Here is an 11,886-nt window from a genome sequence, read left to right on the forward strand (position 1 = left end):
CCAATACTCTGCGCAGACTTGCGGTATTGAAACGACTTCTTTCTTGGGTACTAGCCTCGGTCCAATTGATATTTTGAAAAATGTGGTTTTCCTGACTCCAACTTGTCTTTTGTCGCAAATGGATCACGAGAAAAAAAAGAAAGGGAAAAAATAAAATAAAATCCAGCTGATGGATTTGTTCTTTTTCGTTCGAGAAGGGTAGCGCGACCGGTAGGGTAGTCATCAGGAAGAAACCGGAATAGCAGCGGTGTTCCAAAATTTCCAAGCCACCCTCCTCAGCCTGGCAGGCAAGGGAAAGGCAAGACCTGGGATTGGCGCAAACCACCCCACACAAGATGGACGGCCACTGAAATTGGGGATCGGGTGTAATCCAATGAAAAGTGTTCATTCAAACAAGCCAATTATTGGCCGGGCGGCAAAGCAAAATCTATAACTCACCTCGATGATGTCCGTATTCGAATATATAAAAGCTAACAATTGTGCAGTACTGCCGAATAATTGGAGTATTCGGAGGGCCGACAACCGTATTAATACACCACAAAACAAGCTTCGTTCTAGTTCCCTATCAGCGCACAATTGGTGGCCCAGCAAGTCAGTTAGAGTGTCATGACGTTTCGGAACCCGCGATGCGAATCCAAGTGAAATGCAGTTCAGACAATCGAAGGCGCAAGAATTCCAGCTCTCGCGTGCAGTCCGCTTGTGACTTACCCAGGTTATGGCTTGATCTTCCTTGCCGAAATGGCAACGTTGTAACAGCAGCAACGTGAGCGCGGCGTTCTAATCTTGGAACGTGGTTAAAGCAAGACTGTTACCGTCGCAGCGTGGAAGAATGTAATGTATGTAATTGTGTGTTGCCGTTGTCGTCGTCCTGCGAATGCAGTAAATTAAGATCCGAAGCAACCGCTTGCAATATAAAATAAGGACAGTTGTCGGTACTATAAAAAGTGTATTTTGACGGATGGTAATCAAAGACAAGGCGACACTGCCGGATCCAGGGAGCCTCTTTTCCTTTGGATCAGGTGTATTCCTAAAACTGTATGAAAGTCGATGGGTATCCTCCCAAGCCACTTCCTTTGATTGACGGAACAGAGCTCTCTTCACACCTTTTTGAGGCTTCTCGTTTGCTGCCTCTCTTCCAAGCAACTATGGCTGAGACGGTGGCTGCAAAGGAAGCTGTCGAGATATAACGTAATGTAATGTACCCGTCGCCTGCGAAATAAGTTGGAAAAAAAAAATGTTCGTTGAACGACCAGCAGTCAACTTTGGAAGATTAAAGAGTGTCCAGTGCTCTCTTCGGAGTATCAAGTGTCGTAAATGGCCCTGATATCTAATATCTTTGTCGATTGTGTGTAGTAGTAATTCAACTTGAAAAGTTGGCGGTGCGGTTACTTCCACAAATTGACCTCCAATTCTCCGATTCTCTTTCTTTCTTTCTTTCTTTCTTTCTTTTTTTTTTTTTCACCCTTCTGTGCACTCTTAAAAACCAGTTGTATGACTCGCCCAAAGACCCTTTTGTTTTCCCTTTTCCCTCTTACTTCACACTCGAAATCGGAAGACCAGACGCTGGGGGAAAAAGGTCGAACGGAAGGGCGGATTTAACGTGTCAAAAAACGATTCCAGTGTAACTGAACGGATACGTCGTGGAACGGCAAGCGAAAGGGAAGGGGAGGGGAGGGAAAACCGGCAAGCCAGGATAAAGATTCGACAGAACAGATTTTGATTGTCGACTGGTACTTTCATGTACCGACGGGTTTCCGAAGGAGGGGAAGGAATGATGTCGTGTGGTGTGAAGGTTAGTAGGTAGAGGTGTGGGTGTGAGTTAGTCTAGAAAGAAATGAAGTTGAAGGGCAAGGTGGGTTGGGTTGACTGAGAGATTTGATTAGACTGGGCTGCCAGGCAAAATTGTGGGAGATGGCCGACTGCCTTTGATTTCCAACAGCACCGCAACCTCAGTCCAATCAACCACCACCTGTCCCACTACCCACCATTCTTACTAATGACCACTTGCATTTAGTATCGACTGAGGAGATGCTCGGCGTGGTCGCTGCATAGGATGGGCAGCTAGCTTCCTAACGAGAAAACCCCCCCCAATCGAATCGAATCGCGACCTCCACTGCGAATGTTTGAAACCAAGAGAGTTCCCTCAAGCCTTAGGTGGGAGCCCTCCGTCGTGACCGTGGGTTGATCCCAGCACGGCTGTCACTGCTTCTTTCTGCATCTTGTCCTTCCAGCCAGGCGGATCTGGGAGGCCTCCCGGGTTGGTGCAAGCAGTCCTCTGTTTTCTTTCCTCTCTTTCTTTTTTTTTTTTTTTTTTTTTACTATCATCAGATCTCCTTTCGTTGGCATGCATACAGCCGAAGGGCAAAACGCTCGTTCAGCATGATGGCATAGCTCTTTACTTTCTATTGTTTAGCGGTGGAAACCGAACAAGCATCCTCTCGTAAACGTTCACCAGTGACATCTTGCATTTGTATGCATGCATTATACAAAACGGCATGAGCTTTCTGCATTCAAGAAAAGAAGGGAGCTTTTTCCCTTTCTCTTTCTTGTGAACGAATCTCGCCCCGCCCCCCATGCACGAAAGAAAACATGCCGACGATGACTTTTGCAAGCACATCGTCTTCTTTCTTCACTGCTTCTCCCATCTGACCTTGCCACTCAGCGATTAAACGTGCGAAAAACTTCCCGGTAGAAACCTTCTTAACCCACGGAACGATGACCTGTCTGTCGAAGACCCTCTGCCAATGACGCCGCCAGATCACGTTAACTTTACTTCTCGCCCACACCCAAACAGACAGGCCTATTTTTAGATCTGTCTTGCACACAAAAATTTCTTTTCGACACTTTCTCGAATCGAATCTAAACTTTTCCCAAAGAGGACTGGTGACCTGCGAATGGGGTTCTTTCAAATCCTTGAAGGTTGCATGTTTCAGGCTGTTCGATTAGGTCTAGTCTCTAGCCCTTTCCCCTCGATCAGGGGCTTTGTGGAGACCTTTTTGTTTCCTCTTTTTATTTTGCTTATTCTGGATTCAATTTTTTTTCTCTCGCCCACGCTTCATGAAGGGGAAAAACAGATCTGGAAAATTCGGATCAACAAACCGACATGCGGGGTCGTGACATTACAGAAGGGCCAAACCGACTCATGGTTCTTGAGGCATCAGACGTCTAGAAGCTCTGGCAATTGAAACATAACGGCGGGTTCTCGCTCGTGTGAGAAACGTACTTTTCACAAGGAAATTACACATAACGAACCATTTCCCGCTCCCCGGGATATGAGAGATTAGAATGCTCAGCAGGAAGGGGAATCAGGATTCCCGTCATCCACGAACATTGACCAGAAATCATCAAACTTTAGAGAAACGTTCTCCATCTGAGAAGGTTTTCCAGGGCGACAATCCATATGTGCAACTGATATGTTGCTTTCAGCTCGCTTTAATTGATCGCAATTCATCACGATCCCAGCTGAACCTTGCACAGCATGGAGATATGGGATTTATATCACGGTTGCACAGGGTGCGAATTAATCGTGCATTTTTATGGAAAGCAATTCCACACAGAAGAAGATCTAGCTAAGCGATGTTCAAGGGACAGAAATCGGGTGCGGGATCTTCGTCACTGTTTCTGCACGGGTGTGTATCAAAGAACCCAACTCAGAAGTCGTCACACCTCATTACCATCAACCTAACGTTGGATTTTTATTACTATTATTCCCCTCTGTGCAAATAACCCCCTTGTAAGTTTCAGAAACCGCAATAAGATGACGGAGGGAGCGAACGGCACGGTAAATTACGAACTTATACATAGATGAATTGTTTAGATTGGATCAATATCAAATCTCGCATCATGGTGCCGGTGCCGTTTGACAGGGCTAACGTTGATTGATGACTGACGTGCCCTGCAACGCAATTTCACTGGAGAAAAGAGCCGCGATTTTGTGGTCTGGGGTTGCTTGATATGAGGTTAGATTGCAGGTGAACGGGTACCTGAATATCGGTGGGGGAACGTTATCGATACGACCGTATACATGATACGTCAATGCGCGGCAAATTCTTTTTTCCCCGCTACGTTATTTTGGAAAATGAGTATTGTTATTCGAACCCTTCAACCGCGCGCGAGACATTATATCATGCTTTTCTGCGAACAGTTTCGACCAATTTGCAACATCGTGTCGACATATCAAGCATGCCAATATATGGCTCGGATATCTCGACCCCAAGTGCATGTATAAAATATCCCAGGATTCTTTCACAAATCACCTCCCCAGCTTGGCCAGCCGAAACTCAGTACGCTTCCAACCCCCGAAATCCACCAGGCAGGCAGGCAGGCAGATCGGATCGATACGTATCCCCGGTTGTGGCTCTCCTCCCGATTCTGAGGTTTCAAAACATACATGCCTCTTTAGCAAAGAAAGATACTCGGTAACCCGATGTTTGAGGACTGGAAAATCCGAGTACCTGGGGGAAAAGGAATATAAAGTTCACGGTTGCCGATAAAGTTCCCATGGATCTGTAATTCTTTTGTATTAAATTGGTGCTTTGCTTGTTTGTTTAGGCGTTTAGGCAGCAGAGGACATTTTGCAATAATGTTTATCGATCATTCCTTTGGCGCAAGATTTTATGCCGAGGAGCTTACATGCCGGCTACGTCCAGGGTCCCAGATACCTAATCTTGCTAGTATCGTACGATCTCTCGTATTGTTAATATCAATAGATGAGACCGTATCATCCAGGTCCAGGGGAAACCGTTTTCCAACATGCAACACAGAATTTGAGGTTGTAAGACCACTCAAGTACTTTTGGCCGCAGACGGTATAAGAGAAAGCCAATGGGCCGAGGAATGTGAACTGCAACGTTATAGTCGCCGACCCTTGGATAAGCTTATATTTAGCGTCAGATGGATCGTCGATGCAACTGTTTATGCGAACGTTATAAGCGAGGGGCCTGCATGAAGCACACCGGGCCAGCGGTAGCTGGACGTGAGCAGATTATTTTAGGGATTTGTGATGTTGCATGTTAGTGCTAACATGTTAGGTCGGTTGGATATCACTTCCAACGTTGGTGTGTCGATATCCGTGATCAGATGCGTCTGAAGAGGAGTCGATACGACTACAACTCAAGCATGACGTACCGAATCGAACTTATAATATATCAGCCCGATGGTTCCGATCGGATTCATTTCTGAGCCCAAATAGCATATGATAATATTGAAATTCTAGAAAAGTGGCGGGAAAAATTATTAATAGGGTGAAGCTGACCCGGTTCCAAATGGCACGGAATTGATATTGCCATGCTAAAGAATGTAAACGTAACGGGTGGCGAACTGCGCCCTATCTGACACCTTGGCAAGGGCGAATTGATAGCCAAACGAAGACATAAGACAGAGCAACCTTGCGGCTTCAAATAGGCTACGGGATGATGAGCTTTGAACGACGTTCTCATTTCTTGTGTTGTCGACGTCGTTGGAATATGAAGCCTCAACACAAATGTTACTTTCTGTCTCCAACTTCACATCCGTCTTATATCGAAGCCTGTTATAGGGCAGTCCATCGTCACGGGTATTTTATCCCAATTGCTCCTGCATAGCTCTAACGGGTCCGTATATGTAGGTACCGGCTAGCCCGTCTCACAGACGTCACAAACTGTCGCAGTCATTGAGACTTTTATCGAGGCTGTTTGCAATTGCATGCAAAGCTCCAATCACGATCGAACCACGCAGGAAATGGCTGGTCACTGTTCCGGAAAGATTCGCAGATTTGAAGGCCGCACTCACGATGTGATTGGCAAATCCGCAGAAGCACGATTGGGGAGCGACTAAGCGAAGTGGTGGTAGTCTCTTCTTGACTCCGCCAACCACCCATTGTGAAGATATTAATGTTCGGATGGCCACATGTCTCTGTCATCATTCGCGATATTTACTTCACACATATACGTACATCACACCTCTCTTGTCTTCTTAGTGGACGCCTCTTGCCGGGAGAACAATTTTCTAGAAGGACTACCAGGCAGCTGGATCTAGCTTGGACGGCCCGACAAACTGGTGGGCAGTCACGACGGCATTTTCGACCACCACATATATTTTTCCCGACAAGGCCCCAATCCGGAACCAGACAAGGCAACTTCTTAGTTTATAATATCTGACTCTTGGGATTGCGGGGATTTTACCAGGAAAGAAGACGAAATCAACGGTTTAAGCACTACCCGAAAATCCAGACCTTCTCGCGGACTATCGTGGATCAGAGAAAACCCTTTTAGACAGGTACCGACTTGAAGTTTGAGAACGCCCCCCAGGATCGACCCTGCTGCATCTATCCGTTGGCCTTTCGCCTTAGCGACGAAGGGCCCAGAACTTTGGGTCGACTCTCAGGCAGGTTCAAGACATTATTAGAATACAACAGACGCATCCTACAGCATCTCCTTGCACGGATTCAGATCGACCGAGATTCTGGTATCGAGGGCACCGACGGAGCGAATCCCGATCCAAAAGACGACCCTTTGTTTTTTTTTCGACGTGTATATGCCAAGGGGATAAAGCAAGGGAGCTTGTCTCTCCCTTGACAAACACCCTTGTTGTTGCTTCGTGTAGCCTCGACATATCGTAAATTCCCGCGAGAGTTGAACAAGATCGGACGAGGGTGGGAAGGTTTGCAATCACGGGTTTCTAAGGCCATTCTGCATTATCCTTGGACGTCGAATTTCGCAGGTAGATTGGAAGGCAGCAGGGCGAGTGTCTATTGAGGGTGCGGCGACGGAAAGGCACCCTTTTTCCAGAAGACAACAGCGCCAGGGTATTCGAACCATCAAAAAAAATCGAAATTTCGGCTATCCAACAAGTCGGACCACGAGAAGGTCGAGGCGGCGTTATCCCCCAAATCCTCTGGCACAAACGAGCAGGAGAAAGTCAGACAAAAAGAGAGAAAAGAAACAAAGTTTCCTGAAGAAAGATCAGTGAGGTCCTAAAAATCCCAAAGTCTCACAATATCTTCTGCAAGTTGCAGTTGCATTTTTTATTATTTTGTTTGTTACATGCCGGTCGCCTCCCTTTTCTATTTTCTATTCTTACCGACACACGCTTTGAGGCCAGAGTCGTCGGATTCGATTCGCTCGTCGCGTGTCTGACTACCGCATCCTAACGGCTAAGGGTTTACGGACATTTTTGGGACTGCCCAAAAAATCTGTTTCGGCCCCCTAAGCTGCGCAGAACATCTTATGCACGAGGGTTTCGTGGAGACAATAACGGATAGGCGATACATCCCTGAACAGGATATATTATTTCACAGACAGTTCGTGTGCCAGACTTGAAGATTAAGATCGGTTTAAAGGGAAGGGATACCAGCTTTAGCGGTCAAAGAGGTGGATAATGTGACAGTTCGAACTTTTACTACGACTATTTTGCTACTCGAACAGGCCCCAAAAGGCCCCCCCCAGAAAAGGCCCCCGAAAGAAGAGAAAGAAATTCACGAAAGAGAAAAACAAAAATGGCGGCGGTTGCAGGGAGGAGGGAAAGAGGAGTCCATCAGCGGTCAAACAGCACTCCTGTGGGCAGCACCATCGCTCCAACAGCCACCCGAAATAACTCCAACAACAGAAACTTTTCAACTTCTTCCACAACTGCTACTCCAACCGCAGCGTCTTTGACGACACCCCAACATCACCGGCTGCTGTCAAAGAGTTCGACCACATCGACATCGTCTGCCAGTAACGACGTTGCCGCTGCCGCTCCTCAGCCCCAGTCCGCTCGCCGACGGCTGACTTCAACCAAGCGGCATTCCTCGAGTCTCTCTCAATCTCAATCCGTGCCAGTCTCTCCTTTGGTTCCAAACAATTCCGTTTCCGGTAGGCAGGACAGCTCCACCACCGTATCCGCCGTGAATCCGCCTGTCGTTCCTAACAAAAGGCATTCCGCCCCCTCCGCCGACTTGATTACCACCAGGTCGCGGCCTACTAACCCCTTACATCAGCGCTCTGCTTCATCTTCCTCCTCGTCTCCTGCTCCCACAAGGCACTCTAGAAAACCGAGTGACGGGCCATCGGTTACGACAGGGAGAGGTCCAGATTCTGCGACCACCACCACCACCAAAACTTCCAGAACTTCCACTCTTGGCTCGTCTCGAACATCACGCACAACGGCACCTGCCCGGACGCCTGCAACCACTTCCGCTACCAGAAGAACAGCCACTTCGTCTCCGGCTAGGACACCTGCAGCCAGCAGATCATCTGCAGCGGCTAAATCCCAACCTCCTGTCCCCAAACCCAACCAAAGGCGTGCAGACTCGGCATCCAGTCGCTCGAGTCGCACGAGCACTAGCCCCATCCCCCATCAACCTGCTCCTCCCGTGCCGTCATCTGCCTCTCCTCCATCTGCTCCTCCGCCCCCAGAGGAAAGTTCAGCCGGTATCCCTCCGCAGATACAAGCAGAATTAGACAAGAACGCGTCTATTCAGATAACGCAACCTCCTAGGCGATCCAAAGCACCCGCAAGATTTAGTTCAAATGGTATAGCGACCGCCGATGCACCTCCGCCATCGCTCGCATACAGACAACTCCCCCTGACTGCCGCTCCTCCCCCACCTGCCATCCCTCCCCCTCCGCCGGCCCCGCAACCTCCCCCTCCGAGGCCGTCCGTGGAAGACGAGGTTGAAGACTTTCAGTATCCGCCTCCATTGGAAGAAGATAATAGTAAGGCACTTGTTACAATAGAGGTTGATGACAAATATCTGTCACCTCCGACACAACAAACACAAGAAGAAAACATGACGACATATGAAACAGAGCAATTCTCACGATCAAACGGCGGCGTCCTCACCAATGGATTTGCGGGCAAGTACAATGCAACCGTGGAAGATGATGAGCCAACAATCACAACGTTAAGGGATATCCAACGGGTCGCACAGGAGGAAAGGAGTTTCGCCAGTTCACCGAATCCGTTGACGTCATCCAGAACCGCCCCATCACAAAATGGAGATGACCCGTTCCTTAACTTGGCTCGGTCGAGTACACCGAGGAGCCAGGCTTTACTCGATGCTCAGGCGCGACAAGAGAGAAGACGTTCGAGGATGATGCAGTACTCGGTAAACAACGGGCGCACATCAAATCTTGCTCATGAGTACTCCTCAACTACATCTTCGCGTCCAACCAAGAGCACGACTTCAACAATTGTTTCCGATGATTCCTATGGAGGTGTTGAACTGTCACAGGAGCAACAATATCAGACCCCTGAACAAAGTTCGGAAGCCGACCACTCTCTTAGCCATCGATCATCCTTCCTCAGGAGACAAAGAGAGTCACATAATGGACACGCACGAAGCATTTCGGAGGCACCTCCCAGGACGACTCTCACCCGTGCTAATGGCACCTCCGGCGAACTACCATCGGGTGCCCCTCGGCCTTCGCAAAGCGTTCTGAGAAGCCCCATCAGCACATTGATCGAGAGCGACCGAGCAAAGAATGCTGCGCAGGCAAGACTAGGAATCAATGATGATGCGCAATCAACAATATCATCCGGAACGGTCTGGGATGAACTGGACGAACTCAAGATGCGGATTAAGAGGCTAGAATTAACTGGTACTTTACCTCCATCGTCGTCTTCTTTGAGCGGTGTAGGGTCGGGAATATCAAACTCATCTGGTGACCGGCCGCGAACAGGTACTACGGCCGCTACCACCGTATCTAGCTCTCCGAGGCACCAGCCCCAGCAGCTTAATAATAACAATAATAATGAGGCTTCTGCGGCTGCGGCTGCGGCATCGCCAACAGCCAATGGGCCACCTCCGACTATTCATCCCGTGCTCCACGCGGCGCTAGCCAAGACGAAAACAGTTTTGCCCGAGCACATTATCAAAGCGCTTGATGCTCTTGCGAATGATACTCTTAACCTTGCGCAGGCCGTCGGAAGCACGGGACAGTCGACGATGTCGATCAATCCGGCGCTCAACAGCCCGGAGAAGCAGTTGGTCACGGACAGGCAGATTCGCAGGAAGGTGGATAACGTCTGCCGCAGTTTGACGGAACTTTGCGTGTCATTGGCAGATGGAAGGATGCCATTTGATCCTCCACCAGACAATCAGGTACAGACCGTGCCAGTTGCGCCACCACCCCAGATTCAGCAACCACAAATCCAGCAACAGCCTCAACAGCCGCCACCACCACCACAGGTTCAGACATCGGTGTTCCCGCCTCGAGCGGAGGACCCAATCGAGCGAACCAATACCGCATTCGATTACAGAAGCCCCAGCGCTATCGGACATAAGATTGACCGAGAAGCGACCGTGACACCGAATTCCGCTGCACGCGCGCACGCTCGATTTGAAGCTCGTCGGGCTAGTCTCTTAGGAGCCCCATCTCCACAATACATCTCACGACAGGAAGCCTCACCATCTCCACAGCCGGGCGCCAACCGTCTCTCCCACCGAAACTCGATGTCACTTCGTGGCGGCGACCGCAGAAGCATGATCGAGCCGGAAGATGAACTCGAGATCCCACAGGCACCATCTTATCGCTCACCATCCCGCGCTTCCAACCTGAACACTTCGACAGCCCACCTCTCCCCGCTCCGCACCACATTTACTGGTCAAAACTACGAAAGCTCACCAATGCAGCGAACACTTACTCTTCGTGAACAACGTGCCGCGCAACAGGCACAGCAATTAGGGCATATACAGCAATTAGGGCATATACAGCAAGCACAGACGAATTTGGAAATCGCAAGCACCAGTTACCTGTCCGCATCCGGTCTTCAGCATCGCAGAACCTACAGCACAGCCTCCACAATCACCCCAACTTCGTCTGCCGGATTGGGATTGACGACTCAACGTCGCTCGTATCTCGATCGGGAACGCGGGATCACCGATATCGGTATCGGTACCGCATTGACCACAGGTACCGGCATAGGAAGTGCATCCCAACCGATCGATGTCAGCCGCCGTCGAACGGAGTACCTCCGCGCTGCCAACGGTGGTGAGCAACAGCAACAGGTCCAAGCGGAGATGGAATACTCGCCGCCACAGAGTGTGAGCGGGGGTAGCATGGGCGGTAGAAGTAGGACGGCGAGCGTGAGCAGTCGGGTGGGAAGCGTGAGGGCGCGGACGACGAATATGTTGGGGAGTAACTACGTAGCGTCAGGGTCAGGAAGAGTTGAAGGGTTGGGATTGGGGCGAGATCGAGGAGTTTTGAATACCACAAGACGGTAAACATGACACCCTTTTTCTATATACATACAGAGTAGAGAAAGACATGCTCTGAAGGGTAGAGTAGAGAGGATGACAGAGTTTTTTTTGTTTCATTGCGTTTTGATTGTTCGAGAGACGAATTTCCTTGGGTTGACATCTGAAAGGCATTTACTGCTTACACTGCTGAATTATTTCCTTTTCGTTGCGTTAAAAGCATAGCTTTTTTCCCCATCTGTTTGAGATATCATTTTTATACTTCGATGTATATGTTTTATATCCCGTTCCTGTCGCTCTTTGAGATACCTTAATACTCCGGATAGTCTTCTTTTTCGTTTCCTTTGTTTTTTTTTTTTTTTAAATATGCTTGGATCTGAATACCTTTTTGGGGCGTATACCACTTTTTGTTTGTCTTCATTTTTCAATCTCGCTGTTTTTATATTCAGGATTTCGAAATTTTTCGATTCTTCACTGTCATTTATACATCTGTTTTATACCTACCTATCTTTGGGGCTGAAGAGACAATTGCGACAAGGAGAAGGAGGGAGGGGGTGACGAGGGAAGAGGGAGGCGAGCGGGATATACGAATGGATAATGAATTTTCTTTTTATATCAGTTGAACCCCCCACTTTTTTGGAAGAGAAAGACCTGAAGAGTTCTTTTCTTTTCTGATTTTGATTTTGATTTGATTTTAATCCGTCGGCATCGAAGATTTGATTCGATTCG

The 11,886-nt window shown here is 48.7% G+C and overlaps 1 protein-coding gene across 1 annotated transcript; it reads left to right on the plus strand.

Annotated features, from left to right (window-relative positions):
- Positions 1–7,473: 7,473 nt before the first annotated feature.
- DFL_000162 (uncharacterized protein) lies at positions 7,474–11,184 on the plus strand (the record flags this gene model as incomplete). Its single annotated transcript, XM_067630267.1, has 1 exon — positions 7,474–11,184. The coding sequence occupies one exon, from the start codon at positions 7,474–7,476 to the stop codon at positions 11,182–11,184; it is 3,711 nt and encodes a 1,236-aa protein (XP_067494686.1).
- Between the last annotated feature and the right edge of the window lie 702 nt (positions 11,185–11,886).

This window comes from Arthrobotrys flagrans (assembly GCF_004000055.1).
Source record: "Arthrobotrys flagrans strain CBS H-5679 chromosome Unknown unitig_15, whole genome shotgun sequence".
NCBI lineage: Eukaryota > Fungi > Ascomycota > Orbiliomycetes > Orbiliales > Orbiliaceae > Arthrobotrys > Arthrobotrys flagrans.